This window comes from Nipponia nippon, unplaced genomic scaffold (genome assembly GCF_047370975.1).
Source record: "Nipponia nippon isolate SJK-2023a ecotype South Korea unplaced genomic scaffold, ASM4737097v1 scaffold_10, whole genome shotgun sequence".
Classification (NCBI taxonomy): Eukaryota; Metazoa; Chordata; class Aves; order Pelecaniformes; family Threskiornithidae; genus Nipponia; species Nipponia nippon.
Window position 1 is genome coordinate 4426142 of NW_028262291.1, and position 15830 is coordinate 4441971.

At 41.9% G+C, this 15830-nt stretch overlaps 1 protein-coding gene and 1 long non-coding RNA gene across 2 annotated transcripts; one reads left to right on the plus strand and one right to left on the minus strand.

The window, feature by feature from the left end:
* Nucleotides 1-506: 506 nt before the first annotated feature.
* On the minus strand, nt 507-15744 carry CSRP3 (cysteine and glycine rich protein 3). The gene is made up of 6 exons (XM_087742945.1): nt 15605-15744; nt 8988-9119; nt 4674-4842; nt 3181-3316; nt 2385-2478; nt 507-1205 (listed from the first exon to the last, which is right to left on the minus strand). Exons 2-6 carry the CDS (start codon nt 9097-9099, stop codon nt 1126-1128), a joined length of 591 nt encoding a protein of 196 aa, XP_087599071.1. The 5' UTR covers nt 9100-9119; nt 15605-15744; the 3' UTR covers nt 507-1125.
* LOC148057042 (uncharacterized) lies at nt 2423-15597 on the plus strand. Its single transcript, XR_015701191.1, has 3 exons — nt 2423-2531; nt 6987-8175; nt 10265-15597. It is a non-coding gene; the product is annotated as an uncharacterized LOC148057042 (long non-coding RNA).
* Nucleotides 15745-15830: the final 86 nt, after the last annotated feature.

A 15830-nucleotide genomic window follows, 5' to 3' on the forward strand; every position in this document is an offset into this window, starting at 1 on the left:
ACTTTTACAGACTGAAATAGATTCAAGGTATATGTGACCAGTGAGGTATTTAAGAACAGGTAAGCACAAAACCATATGAAAAAAGCCTGGCTCTTTGCCTTGTTTTTGGCATGTATATATGCCCTGTTAGTGTATGAAAATGGGTAAGCTGATGATGGAAAATAACAATGTGTATAAAAAGAGGGTATTATTCCCAGCTGCCTGCGTAGCTCTAGAATAGCTAGATGTCAGCCATGTTCCCAAGAAAAGGCTACAACATCAATCTGGAGTGGCCAGCTGGGCAGTGTGGTTTTGAATATAAGTCACAGTAGGTAATAATGAAAACCTGCTAAGAAAGAGTCGAGATCAGAAAATTAAAGTTAAATACCATCTAGAACTGACAAGATAAGAGTAATGTAATGAAACAGCATTCTTGTAGTTAAGAAATGGGGGGTTTCATTCATCTCAGTGAAATGCATTTATCTGTGACATTATGGAACATAAAGCACAAGCAAATTCAAGAAAAATAATGTGAAGCAATATCGGTACTTTATTGTAGCTTGAAAACATACAATAACAAAACTTACAACACCGTATTCTACGAAAATGTTGGTTTTTTTCAGAAATATCTCCCTTTGAGAGAAAGAATTTCAAATATTTTTTTAATTGTCTCAAAGTGAATAACATCTACTTTGCCATAACACAAAATGTCAAAACGTTCAAAACTCCATTAGGAGATTGGTAGAAATACAGACGGCATAACATTCTGAACGAAGGAAAATATGGCCTAAGTTGGAACACTCTGACCCTTGCGCTCCATAAGGTATCTCTGTCTTAATGGGACAGTATGCTGCGTCTTTAAAATTCCAGTCTAAAATGTGGTAAATACTAGTTTAAGAAGCAATAATGTTCCATGAGGTTTTTTGTCTTTATTTACTCTAAACCAAACATGAATCTAGTTTTATCACTGTACCTTTTTAAGCTATTCTAAGAGTTTCTTAAGATAGACGCTCACAAGTTTTTCTTGCAAGGTGGAAAATATTAAATGCCCTAGGTTGTTAGCAATATGTGATGTTTAATGTTTTACTTGACAGCTGTCGCTTGGTGGCATCAACAGCAGTTTGAATCTTTTGCATCCATTTCTTCTCATTCGCACTCTTTCTTTTCCACTTGAGTGAGGCCACCGAATCCAATTCCTTTGGGACCAAAATTTTTTGCATAGCAAACTGCAAAAGAAGGAGAGAGGTAAATGGTATTCTGAATGTTTTCATATAGAGGTAAACGACTTGTGGTTTTAGAACTACTTCCAAACTTAAGTTAATAAAAGGAAGGAAATCTGAAATAGCGTCTTTCTCAGAAGTGTCAACAGGTTCTACTAGTGAAACTGGAATCACATATTTGAATTTAAAAAAAGTCACATCCGATCTTCTCCAAAAAAAATAAGAAACTGTATGTATTTAGGACCTAAGTAACATTTTCATTAAAACTACTTTCCTGTCTGAAAATACTCAGTCAAACTTGGCCTGTATGAGTAATACAGACTGAGTAATAAGTCGGAGATTTTCAAAGGAGGTTAAAAGAACTAGGGCTTAGTCCAGAAACTATTGATGGTAGTTTAAACCATTCCATTTAAACTCTGTTTTGCTAAGTGTGTGCTTAGTTATTTAGCACAGCTCTGCTAAGGAAGTAGTAATGGTCAGCATATTTCTCAAAATATGTTAACTTGATCCCTTGTAGTTCTCAGACTGCACCCAAAGTCACAGAATCTAAGTATTCTTCTTTAGGATTCTCTGTTAAGTTTAGCCTAGGATATAAAAACTTTGTGTATTTTTCCCTTTAAGCTATTTCTAACAGTCCAGTGAAGTTTGTGAATTGTCTTGATCTGAGAAGAACATCTGGATGTATAATTTGGCACAAATGCGTTATCTTCTGTACTACCGATGTAGTGGAAGTATCTTACTGGGAAGAAGTCCAATTAGGACCATGACCTTAAGCAGATGACCTTTGAAGATCTGTATCTTCGTGGTTTGGGTTTTTTTATTTGGTTGGTTGGTTTGGGTTTTTTTGAGTTGGTTTGGGTTTTTTTGAGTGAGTTCCTTGTGCAGGAACAAGAATCTGCCCAGCAGATATGGCCAGTGTTTCTGTTAGAAGGTCTGAGGACAGATCGGAGAGGACGTCGTATTTGTAGAAAAATTACAACTTTAAAATTTAAATGTGACTCGTAGAAGATGCAACTGCGATGTTACCATAGCTCTTTGCTTTCAGAAAGTTATTAAAAAAGATAAAATGAAACTTCATGAAGTTGTTAAGCATGCAACAAAGTAAATCACGATGGCAATACGAGGTCTAAAAAGATTCATTTTAGATGGTCTCAATAACCCAGTTCAGCTCATTGCAATTCTTACCTTTACAGTAAAGCTCTCCATCTTTGTCTGTAACATTCGTAGATTCTAAACTTTTTCCACAGATAGCACAGCGGAAGCACGTCTTATGCCAAGGCTGAGGAAATCAAGACAATTCATTGTATATCGCAGAAAGTGCACGGCTAGCAGGTACAAGAAGCAAAAAACTGTTGCTTTTTATGGTGCGAAAAGGTTAAAATTGTCTTGTTGGTCTTACGGCTTCCATTTTTAGTAGTTCTAGATTAGTCTTTTTTCCAATTACTTCATTATCCCATGTCAAGATCTTACCTAGTGACTTTGTTATTAGTGGAGGTCTAGTCAAAAGCGGAGCGCTCTAGATATTACTCTTGGTTTGGCCATTTCTTTGGTGTGCAGAGATAATATTCTAGTGAGAATTCCTAGAGCAGAGAGTTAGCACGTCACGTGAGGCAGGCTTTTGTTTTTCTAGCCACAGAATCTCTCCAATTCATCTGCAATTGCTACTACAAATAAATGTTTAAATTATAAATATCCCCAGAGATATTAGTAGGATGGCAGTGGTAGAAGAGCCAGCCTGTACCGTAGCCAGGAGTTGTTCCTCAGATGTCAACAAGATGCAGAAAGTTGAAAAAGGCTTATGAAAAGCACATGGTTTTAAAGCTGAAAGTCAGTCCATCGGACTCTCTAGCAATTTGCTAATTCATCATGTTTTCTTCATCGAGACTATGAGTAAAAACCTAAAAGATCAAGGACCTACTAGCTATAGTTTATCACCATTATAAAAGCGTGTTTTGTTTCTAGTGCCATAGTGACCACTTACTTTTCCTCCTCCCATGATCTTCTCGGCAGCATACACTGATTTGCCACAGCGGGGACATTTGTCCACATCTACCATCTTTTTGGCAAACTTGGAAGGATTGGTCGGTGTAGAAGGGCGAGCAGACTTCGGTGACCCCCTAAAACAGAAGTTTTCAGTTTTTTAAAATACTGCTTAAAATGTTATCTTCAGTCTAGAAATAGAATGTCATGATTTTTTGGTAAGAGATTAAAAAATGCTAAATTACTGGTCTTAGACATACAAAAGGGGGGGGGGGGAAGAGAGAAAATGGAAGTATTCTGTTGAATTCTGTGTTGTGTGGTTGAGAAGCTGATAGTGTAACCACTGCTGTTCTGGGCTGAGTACGTGGAGCTGAAGATCAGATTTAATGAAAAGTGAAAGTAAAAAAGAATTTTGTTTTGTGGAGAGGCAGGAGGGAAAATACAAGCAGAAGACCTCTGTCCTTTGTGACTGGCTATCTGCTGGTACTCAGTAGTGAGAGGAAAAACCCTTAGATTTTGCATGCAGTTGTTTCATAAGTCACTGTAGCGTTTGGACGGGGAACTGGGGTTCGTAGCTGGCCTAGGGTCAAAAGCACGTCAGAAAAGTAGCTTTATTTTGTATTTCTGGACTTTGTGCTTTATGTCTTTGTGCTAGCTTAAAGCCTTTGACGAATGACTTTTGAATTACCGGGTTGTTGGACTGCAACAGGTCGTTAAATCTACAGGACGTGGCAGTTTCTGATACAGAACTCTGCCTGCAATGGATCCATATCTTACAAGGAGCTACAGTTAAATACATTATTTAAGCTTTTATTTCCTGCCCAGCATATTGGTTAATTGGTTTCCTTATAGTAATACCAGAAGAAAGCATCGTTGATTTGGAAATCTGCAACTTTGAGAATCATAGAAAAATACTCTAGAAGTGTACTGTCAGAGATAATTACGTGCAGCTGAGGCTTTTGGAAGATGTTATCCCCTTAGAAGCCCTTTGTTCAAACATAGTCTCGGTGTGTTTGTGAGCGTTACTCGAGCCACAGGGAGGATTTAGAGACATCATTTCCCCCATTGAGAGGCGAGTTAACAGTATGTGGTAGTGTGATTATTTCTCTAACAGTAAAACCTAACTGTATTTTACCCTCTGATAGGAAAAAAAAAAATAATTCTCATGTTCTGTGGTGAATGTGACTTTACCACTGTGCTACTAATGGCAAATTACGATTGCAGTGAATATTTACATCTGTGGTGGCATATAAAGGCTGCTTCTGCAGAATAATTGCCTGCTGAAGGAGGAGGTAATTTATAAAGAAGGCTTAAAGAGACTGAACATCATTAAAACCTGGTAAATTACTGTGTCCACTGAAGGAAAGGTTGTAGGAAAGTCTGCTCTGCTACTTACGCTAGATGTTGTTATGGAAACAGAATAAAATATGTAAGATATGCCAGTAAGTGACAGGTAATACCAGAAAACGGTGCTGTCAGTGGGATTTAACTCACTGTTGCAGATTCAAGCCTAGATGGTCACCAGTATCAGTGCTGAGACATCCTGCCCCTTGTCCGAAGCCAATACCTTTGGGACCGTATTTTCTCCCGTAACAAGTTTTGCAGTAGATTTCAGACTCGTGAGCTGCTACTGTGGTACTGTCCAGAGCTTTTCTGCAACCCACTGAAAAGAGGAGGAGAGAAGCACGTATAAACATCTACATTTTAAAATTTGAGTTTATGTCGTTCAGAATAATTACAATTGCTGTTTATTTTTGTTTATCTTTAAAAATATAGGAAAAGGAGGGTGTTAGCCTGTAGTCAGTATAAAAATTCACTGGGCTGTTGCTAAAGTAGTTGTGCATGCACACGACATGCTCTTTTGCCACTCTAAATTTATACCCCTAGGAAAATCATGAGCTTGTCAAGACAATTTGTCTAGATCTGTGAAGCTTAAGACGGATTTGAGATCATCATTCTAAACTCCCAAACCTTAAAAAAAAAAAAAAAACAAACCAAAACCCAAAAAAAACCAACACAAAAACAAAAGCAAAACAAAACAAAAACCCAAACGAAGAAAAAAAAACCCAGGTTGCAGGGGTATTGATTCTACCATGCATCTGCACCTTTCAAAATGAGTCTGCGGTGGCTTTCTTATCCTGGCCCATGCTATTTTAATGTGGCCTGTTCCTAAAAGAGGCCATAATCATAGAATCACAGAATGCTTTGGGATGGAAGGGACCTCTAACGGCCATCCACCCATCCCCCCTGCAATTGGCAGGGACATCTACAACCAGATCAGGTTGCTCAGAGCCCCATCCAGCCTGGCCTTGAATGTTTCCAGGGATGGGGCATCTACCACCTCTCTGGGCAACCTGTGCCAGTGTTTCACCACCCTCATCTATATCTAGTCTTAATCTACCCTCTTTTAGTTTAAAACCTTTACCCCTTGTCTTACCGCTATTGGCCCTGCTAAAAAGTCTGTCCCCATCTTATAAGCCCCCTTTAGGTATTAAAAGGCCGCAATAAGGTCGCCCCGGAGCCTTCTCTTCTCCAGGCTGAACAACCCCAGCTCTTTCAGCCTGTCCTCATAGCAGAGGTGTTCCAGCCCTCTGATCATAATGTATGCGCCATTTGGACAGAAGGGGCCATGGGAAAGCCCAATGTTCATGATGGAATAGAAGTTATATCCTCTACGGCACTACTTTAAACCAAGCCTCAACTTGGGAGGACCAAAAGTTAATGAGCGCTTACAGCTGCTTATTTGGGGATCTCAGTAAGCAAGTAGCCATGTTTTGGGAAACACAAGCCACACCTAGAGCTGACGAGCGTTGCTGAGGCCAGTCTTGCACGCGGTTGTTCTCATCGAGTGGCCGTGGAATCTAGATTACTCTCTCCCAGTTCTTTGCTCAGAACCCTGGTCAGCATTTAGAGGCTAAATTCTGTTACCGGTCCAGTGGATCTCTTTACTGCTTATGCATGGAAACTGGACAATAACGAATGGAAAAAAACCAGCAGCTATGCTCCTCGTTTGCTTGGTGGGTGCGTACGCTGCAGTGTTTTGGGACCTCGGCATGGGACAGCCCCCACCCCTCCAGAGAGGACGAAGCTTTCAGTTTGGAGTGGCTGTAGAAAAAAATTAGGGTTTTATAGTATGCTTAAAAACTAAAATTTCAACCCTTCTTACAAATTGTTCACTGTGTCAACAGTGGTTGGTAGAGGGGAAAAAAGTAGGGAAAAAGTTTCTCCACAACTTCCCTTGAACAAGTACATGCCCCACCGAGGGCATGCCAGTCCGGCGTGGGCTGTTGATAGCTTGGAAAATAAAGTTGCTTAGCTCATGCAAGCAACAGAAACCTGTGAAATACACAGGTATTGAAAGTGGTTGGAAGTTCAAACTCTAGAAGAGCTAGCTGAGTGATTAGTCCGTTTTCCGTCCGTGTTTATTTTAACTGTCCTGCTGCGAGTCGAAAATTCATCCACATCAGAGAATTTCAGCTGATATTGGAACCTCTGCAGCTTTAATCCTGTCACCGTGCTGCGTAGACGGGAAAATAATTTGCAAGGACCTTTATAGTTAATAGAAATAAAACCAGGGGCTTCTGTAAATGTGTGAACCTGATCTCGTCGTGCTACAGTCTCTTCTGCTTTGAGATGATAATTATGTTTGCTAAGGGAGTTAAAGGATGCTGGAAACTCGAGCAGCAGATAAAGTGTTTCTATTTCTGGCACCTTAGGGATAGGGTATCAATTCGCCACAACAGATGGAGCAAAAGCCCTTGAAGTGCTATTGTTGAAATAACTCGGAGACCTGTCATCTGCCGACAGCTCCTGTTCGCGAGCCGGCACGACGAAGTTTCAGGTTGATGGCGCGAGATCCTGCCAAATGTCCGTCACAGCTGCGGTTTAAGTGAAAGCTGATGGGGAAGCAAGGTAGGTAAAGGGCAATCTGCAGGGGAAGGGGGGTTTGCTGGGAAGAAGTTTCTCTCCCCTAACGTTTGTAGGGAAAAACGACGGAGTGGAGAGTGTGTGATTTATAGTTTAGCTTGTCTGATTCTTACTGTGTTAACAGGTTGGTTTGAATTGTTTATAATTTTGCCCAAATTGAACGTTTTGGTTGAAAAATACTGGTGTGTGTTGTGTGTCTGGTCAAATGTAACGTAAAATATAAAATATATTTTAAATATATTTAATACAAAAATATATAAAAGCTCAGCTAAATAGGTTAACTGTTTCCGTACCTGAGATTAGGTCGGGCAGGATTGTTTTTCTTCTGTTGAGAAATGAAATCCTATAATCGGTTCACTGAAAAGCCCATGAAGAGGATACCTGATGCAGAGTCGTCCAGAGCTGCTGATCAGCGTGTGTGAATCATGGGAAATGTAAAGCCAATTCACATACCTCTCGTATGCCAAGGGGGCTTAGATGCGGCTTTAGGTTTTTACCCTAAACATACTTCTGCTGGGAATACTTCTGTTAGGATCTAACCTATTCATAATTTAATTCAGACTTATGACTACAAGGGGCAAATAAAATCAAAACAAAACAAAACAAACCCCCAACCAACCAAAACCAAGCAGAAAAATCCCAGAACAAACGAAACAAACAGCTGGCAGAGCTAATGGATTTATGTTGTTTATCATGAATCGCTAAAAAAATCAGTTATGCTAAGAATGAAGCTTAAACTTGTTCCAGTATTAGGTGGGAGAAAAATAACATTAACTAAACGAGAATTCTCTGTCCATCTAGGAAAGGAGGGTGAAAAATTGGATTCAATGGCTTCTACGCTGTCATGCTGGAATTCGTACTGCAAAGGGACTAAATCTCAAGCATTGTCTGCAAAATAAACTATTTAGCTATCTCTTAGTTGTTATCAAATTGTTTACTCTCTCCACAAAGGGCATACAGAGCTGAACTGATACCTTCTCTCTGATTTTTCAAGTGCTAGCTCCTCTGCAGAGAAAGCAAAATTCCTGGAAGCTCTCTGCCAGACGTCGGAGGTGCGTGGAGTAAAAGAGTAAGTGAAATGGGGCTGCATGAGACACGGGGAAGGGGGAGACTGAGGCGCTTGTAGGCTGTTGGGGGGGGAGGTTTTGATGACATTGGGGTAATGCCTTTCGGCTTTCCTGGGTGAAATGAATTAATGTTGGGATTCACCATTAATCATCTCCTATAATATCCTAATAAGACATACTTCTGTCTTATGAGTGCTGTTTGTTTAGTTCTACTAGACTTTTTAACTTGAAACAAACCCGTAATATGCTATGTTGCGGGACAGAAGGTGGGGTTGCTTGGAGACGGACCGAGATAGCGTGATTGTGCAGCACTCCAGTGACCCTAGCAATAACCACCCGATGCATGTTCGGAACAGGAAAAGCCAGGAGCCTGAGAGGCAGATTGCGCGGGGGAAAAGGGCTAGAAAAATCAGCTTGATTATTAAGAGCTGCTGTGGAGTGGCAAACTGGTGTTTCAGAAAAGCGGCTCCTGCCTTGAGAACAGATACGGTCATTTTCCATCCTTCTGTTACTAAAAGGATGGGAAACAGGTTTCAGCTTTAGGTTTCTAGAGAGTGCTGGGCCCGAATCAGTCTCATTGTGCTGTACCTTAGGTAGGATGATGAACCGCCCTCTACTTTGAACTTCCCCATCCTGTACATTGCTTAGGGTGTTTAAAAGCCTGCTGTTGGTGTCCCGCGAGCAAACGTTGAATTGGGGAAACTATGAGGCTTTCTTACTGCACGCTAAGTAATGCAAATTTACTAGCTTTAATGGCAGATTTGTACAGAGCAATGGGAATACGGTGAGGTTAAAGCAGCGTGGCCCAGCTTACTGCAGAGGAAGCACGTCTTGTGAAAACTCCTCCCGTTGCACTGGATTTCCTCCGCGTGGTACACCGTCTTCTCACAGGCGCCACATTTGGCTCCACCTCCCCAGTTCGGCATCCTTGTATCTGAAGGGCAGCCTAGAAAATCAAATTACATAAATAAATACAACAGCAAGAGTGAATTATTTTAAACACACGAGCTTGAATTTTTTTTTTTTTTCCCTGCCTCTACAGTCAACTGCTATTGCAGGGTGGCCCCAAGCCGCTATTTGCTCGTGTGAATTACACCGCAGTACTTGCAGATTATCTGGCAGCAGAGAGGTGAGATGGCAGCTGAGAGTCCCCCCAGCTTCTGTAGCCCTACTGGGGAGGGGAGACCCGGGAGACCCTCCTTGCTGTTGGGAGCTGTGGCTGCTGTGCCGGGTTTTTGAGGGATGCTGGTTGGCAGCATAGACGACATATAGGTATAGCCAGCATATACATCCATATAGTATATAGCATATATTGCATATATATCCATGGTGAGGGTGCTAGCCTGGTGCTTTGGGGGACAGGGGCAGCCTAAATCCTCTGTCCTCTGCGACTCTCTTTTGTAAATAAGGATATTCCTTGGCTCAGTATGTTACGATGGTAAATATGTGAAACGGTTGTGAGGCCTTTCAGTAAAAAGCTGCCAGAATCACTCAAACCTCTTCTGGAGAAGTGGATCTAGGATTTATTTTCCAACAAATAGTCATTTTCTTTCAATCCTGCCGTTCCCTGTATCCCAGTGTGGCCTTTTCTCCTGTTTTTGCTTTGTGTGTTGATCTGGTTTTGCAAGACAAATTTTAGTGGAGGTTAACAAACGCTTTGAGGCTTTCCTGGAGTTTAAGCAAAAATGTGGAGAGTATTTGGCATTGTATTTTCTACAGAACAGTATTCCACCTAGACTCTCTGTTAGGAGACGGCACGGAGCACTATTTACACCTTTCCAAAGCAAGGGCTAGTTCATCCAGTGCCACGTGAGCTTCCTCGGCGACATGTATAAAGGCAATTTTCTGTGTCAGTATGATATCATTTTATGCAATTCACACCTGGATAGTTCCACCTTGAAGTTTACCAAATACACGATGTCATTTCAGAGGATGCTTTAATAGAAACAAGTGGTTTGTTGCTTTTCTGAATTCCTCATAAAACGGCTGCAAGCGCACTGTGCTGCACAGCCGTTATAAAGTAATAACGGGTAGGTTCGTAGTAGGTTCATAAGGTGCTTAAGGTGCGTTTTTCTTTGTCAATTGTTTTAGAAATCTAAACATCTGAGAAAAAAAAGAAGAGTAGTGCTTACTGTTCCAGCTCTTACTGTTCCAGTTACTGTTGAAGTGACTTGCCCAAGGTCACACAGGAGGGCGGTGTCGGAGCCAGGAGCCCAGCTCTGGTCGCCTGACGGCGGGCTCGGTAAGTGCCCTTCCTGATGATTGTGCTATCGTGCGTCTGAAACAACCCCAACCTACGGTTTGCCCTTCTGTTTTCTTGTTTGAGTCATCGTTACTGGAAAGACTGGGACGTCATCTTGTCATCTGCACACTGTATTATCGGATTGTTCCAAGCTCCTGGCTCAAACCTTCCTTCTCCTTCTTGGAAAACCAGTCACCTTCTTATTATAGTTCTTTCAAAGCCTGCTCGTGCTATTTGTATTCAACTAAATTCACCATGAGATATTCTTAACTAAGAAAGGGATTTTGAACGCTGAATCAGACCTGCTGCCTGAGAATTTTCTTCTGAAGTCAAGCGAGAGAGAGAAGGGAATTTATCACAGCAGTGCTGTAACATAGCTGGCGTTTTAAATGGCTTGCGTTTTAGACTGACATTTTGCTAGGTCTGTACATTGGACACGTCCCCTGTTTCTCACCATTTTAGTGACTTCTGTACTGTATCTTCTGAATTTCAGAATGAAATGAACAATTTCTACATGCCAGCTCTGCAAGCTGAACCTGAAGGGAATTCTTTCTGGCTACTAACACTAAAAACCATGCCATGGTATAAAAGACATGTCTGTCCAGCAAAAGGAAGATAGCATAGGAGTGCGTGCATGTGCTGAAGCAATAGCACTGAAGCAACGTGGGCACGTTTTAACAATCAGTGTTTGATAACAAGGCAGATGCCAGCATATCCAAACATCTCCGCTGTAGTACTGCGCTTATTAATATATCCTTAGCCCTGTATAATTACATAGTTACTGTTGTGACTGCTACCTGTGGTAGACAGCATGCCTGTCATCCTCATGCAAGATCCAATCTCTCCTTCTCTTTGTGAGGCTGGTTTTTGCTCAGCTGAACAACCTCCCCAGCTCCATCAGCCTCCTCCGCTGCCAGCATACAGCAACGGCATCGGTCATCTCCTTCAGACCCTATCAGTTCTCTTGGGAGGCTGTTCACGAGCCGACCTGCTCTGACAGTTAGAAAACAGTAACGATGCAAGAAGGAAAAGAAAACTCAGCTTGCCTCTAACTCTCTTTATCTGCAATGTAACGAGTAGGAAGCAAAAATCTGAGGTAGCTGAAATAAGAAACAAAAATAACTGGACGCGAGGAACAGACTGTGAATTTGGTCCCTTCTTACTCGGTGAAGGCTTTGCTGAATGGCACTGCTAAAATCTTTTTTCTGTTTCTTTTAAAGGGGAGATAAAGGAACAGAGAGAAATCTTTCACGTAGGTAAAATCTTACTGTCTCATTCTGTCATTCAGTATTTTCTCCTATTTTTAAATTACTTTTGTATCGGTGCCACTTTTTTCTCTTATAAAAGTAGTTCAAGTAATGCTTCAAACATTTTAAGAGAAGGAAGGGCGACGGGAGATAAAAATCAGTTTTGTGACGCTTTCTTGAAAATGAAAACGAGATTTTTGTGTTCGCACTGTTCCCTTTCAAATCAAGTTTCCAGTCGAATCCCTTCCCAGCTGGAGCAGCCCCGGTAGCTGCCTGGGAGGAGAGCGGTTTGCGCCTCCAGTCTCTGTAAAACTGCTGCTGCTGGTTTAGTTCCCCTCAAAGGCCCACCAAGCGCCTCAGTCTGTGGCGAGGGGATACTGCTTGGAAAGCAGCTCTAATTATGTAATTAGCTGAGGGGAAAAAATAATCTCTGAAAAAGCCTGATAATGCTTGATAACGAACCTTGCGCTGTTACGGGCTGTGGTTAGAGCTCTTGAAAGAACCATTGCTCCTGAGGCTAATTATAGTAACATGACTGGGCATGCATACACATTTTCCATGCTTTTTTGCCATCGCCTGATGGGAAGCTGCAGGAGAAAGAAGTCACAGCAAAAGCGTTCCCGTAAGGATAGCGGCGTAAGAGCGGCAGCGCGTGCCGCGCTGGCTGGCGTAACGGCCCGGTGAGGTACCGGGGCAAGTCCCTGCTCTTCGCGTCCTCGCTTTCTTCATCCCTCCCAACGCTGAACCGCATCCCTGCGGATGCTGCCTGTGCGGCACTGTTACCGTGAGCAAGTAAATTCCACAGGGCTTACGGCATTCATAGTTTTCTACTCATCTAAATTATAATGGTGGATTAAATCTCCATCCTTACAATGTGCAAATAGAACTTAGCCTCTTATTCGTTGTAGGAAAAAATTATACCCAAAGCCTTAATTTCACTTAATTTCCTTGGGTGTCAGTATCTAAATCCCCTTGAAATTCCCTGAACTTTGGTGTCTAAATCTGGTTAACTCGCAGTGACTGCTAACCTCATGGTATGTGTTATATTTTGGTGATCTAGTGGGAAGTAGAGTGGGCCCAATCTAAATGTATGAAACATGTGACAGAGAAACATTTGAGTATTAATATTGCGGCATGTTGGCAGGCACTCATGGTACTGTTAAGCTGGAGGAGTGTTCTTGGTCTTGCTCTAATAGTATTCAGCAGCTCATGTCGTTCTGTTTCAAGATGCAGCTACTACATGGAGTAGAATTTATACCCATCAGATGTGCAGCCAAGGGTACGTGCTTCTCGTTATTTAGAGCTTGTAACACTACCGTCTAGGCGAGCCTCCGAGCAAGGAAGCCTTTGAAGTGTTTCTGTGCTCTGCACAGGCATGGAAAAATGTGAGCCGTCTTCTGTTGGGCTGTTAGTCATACCGTACAAATCTGGATGTCACATAACTGTCACAGAGTGCGTCTCACTCTAATCAGAGTGCTATTGATAAGAATATAATCCAAATATATATTTAGATCCATTGATCTCAATGGGACGTGGATGCAGTATTGGCCTGATGAAGTTGTGTAGAGGAGTAAAAGGCAGCGCTGGTGCTGGGCGGCGCAGTGCAGGTGAAAAAGATGTCGAAAGTCATTCTGGTGTTTCCTTGCTAAACACGAGGCTTTCCCTTCTAAATGCTTACACATCTGATAGTCTAGAGGTCAAGTCCTATCTGAATGGACGGCAGAAGTCACTTATTGTGTGGCTGGGAGGATTGTCGCAGGGTGCCACATGTGCTACAGGATGGCCTTGAAGTGGATAAACAAAATGGGAAATGTCCGTCCTCATGACCACTGGTAGAAATGGTGGTAGAAATGCTGAACCAGGACCGATGGAGAGGATGTGCCTTGCATCTCTCTTTATTTTAGTCCCAGCTAGCTGTTTAGTCTAGACTTAGTTAAACGTGTAAAAATACTGATTCCTTACCTAATAAATAAACAGCAATAACATCAAATTAAATCACTGTCTACAGTGAAATACAAGTATCAAGGCTACAGTTGAGAGTCTTCCCAGCTGAAGTCTGTGGGAAATGCCAGTGCAGCCAGGACCTCGTTCCGGTATCTAATCACAGCTCCGCTGCTGACCGGTCCTGTGACCACCAGTGACTCATGCGACTGCCCGTAGTGTTACTCGCCCCGCCAGCGCCATGGGGGGAACAACATACACCTTCCTTTATACAAGTAGCAATAACTTTCCTTCTCTGCAAGTAACACTCACTGTGTTAGATCTTGGTGTGTCTGCAGCGTAAAGCACAGTTCCTGCCATTGCATCTCAAAAAGGCTGAAGGTGTTCTTGTCAAAATCCAATCCGTTGCAGAAAGCGTTCTCTCTCAGCAGAATGGATTCACAACAGAGAAAATGTTTGTATTTGAAGAGTGAGCTCATTTAATGAAAGGTGCAATATCATTATGTATTTATAATCATATTGCACTCCGATGCATTCAATGGACTATGGATACAGGTAAATTTTAAGTGTATTAGTTAGTGTCATACGTTTAGCTTCCACCACGGTTTCATGATGACTAGCATTTTTCCTGTATTTCTGCAGTAAACCAACACATGGAGATCAAGGCATGGGAATTTCCACACTGACACAGGAAAGTTAGTATTTTTTCCTTCACACTGGTCACTCTAAGTTACACAAACCCTTTTGAAACAAAAGATTTTAAGTGACTTGATATGAAGCACGTGATGTGCAAAGCTGATTGATAGAAAAACACAGAGTCCTGTGTCCAAGTCCTTTGCTTTCATCTCTGTGTCCCTCCAATTATCTGTTATTTTCTGACATAGTAATGCCACATTTCTTTTAAAGCTTCCTTGATGCACACCATTGCAGAAATTGGAGATTGCACCTCCAAAAAATAAGATACCCTGACACTAGAACAAGACACTTAATTCTGACTTAAAAAAACAACCACCCCCTCAAATATACTCGCACGTAGATGCCCGGAGTTCAGTTTGATTCATGTGGCTGTGGGAGGCTGCACCCTGCCGTACAAATGACCTGTTCCTTTTCCCAGACCTAATCCTGGGCTATCGACTTTCAATTTTCTTTCCAGAAGCTCCTTCCCTAAATCTGTAGCCGTGCACTAAGTCATTTAAGTGCCAAGCAAACCTGTTACGGACTGTGAAACATTGCCGTGATGACTGAGATCAGACGCCGAATTATTTTATCTACATACAAGGCTTTATTCTTTAAAATAATTTTACCTTTAGGCGGAAAACTTTTCAAAGTAAATAACTTTTTTTGTTCTTTTAAACTACTGGGGCTTTTCTGAAGACTTGACCAACTGAGCTCTCTTTTAATGGTTGAGGGATGGACGTGTGAATTCTCTCATCCTACGTTCTTATCTGGCCATTTTCTGTCAAGTCTGCATAGAAGTTTTCTTCTCATTTGATATAAAACCAATTGGTCAGTAACATTAAATATTTTGAGGATTTTTCATCTTCTTTTTTTTTTTTACTTCTAGAATATTTTTATCTGAGAAATTATGAAAGCACGTCAATTTGTATGCTTTAAAAAGTGTATGTACAAAGACAGGCTATCTGTGGAAAAGATAATTCTGTTGCTCTGTAAAAAAACTTTTTAAAGCTTCTGAAACGTCTGTTACTCAGTCCTGCACGCAGTGAAAACGCGTATCTCGCCAAGGAGGATCCCCCAGCCCCGCTCCCGTAACACGAGCAGCTACTGAACAGGCTGAGGAGCCCAGAAGAATCTCTCTTATCCGTTGGCTCCTCCAAACCTAAAATACTGCCGTCAGCTCTGTAGGACTCGCATTTCTGCGCTAGACCTACACGTTTTTCTTTGTCAAGCAAGAAGCTGTTTCTGCTATCTGTTAGGAAAAGAATAAAATCCCCAAACGCGTATATCCGACAGGCTTGGCAGAACGCGATACGCTATGCTTACCGGAGTCTCTCGATGGTTCTCCCTGGTTTCTTAGGCCTCGAAGGGTTTGAAGGCGAAGGATTCCTGCACTCTTTAAATGCAGTGGCCGCTGCTGTTGGCCCTATAAGCTGGGAGGGGAGGGGAATGGGAGACAGTTTCAGGGATCTGAGCAATGCCATTGCTATCACCAAGCTGAAAATAACCTCTGACAAAAGCTTGGCATTTTGTTCCCTTAAGTCCACTTGTG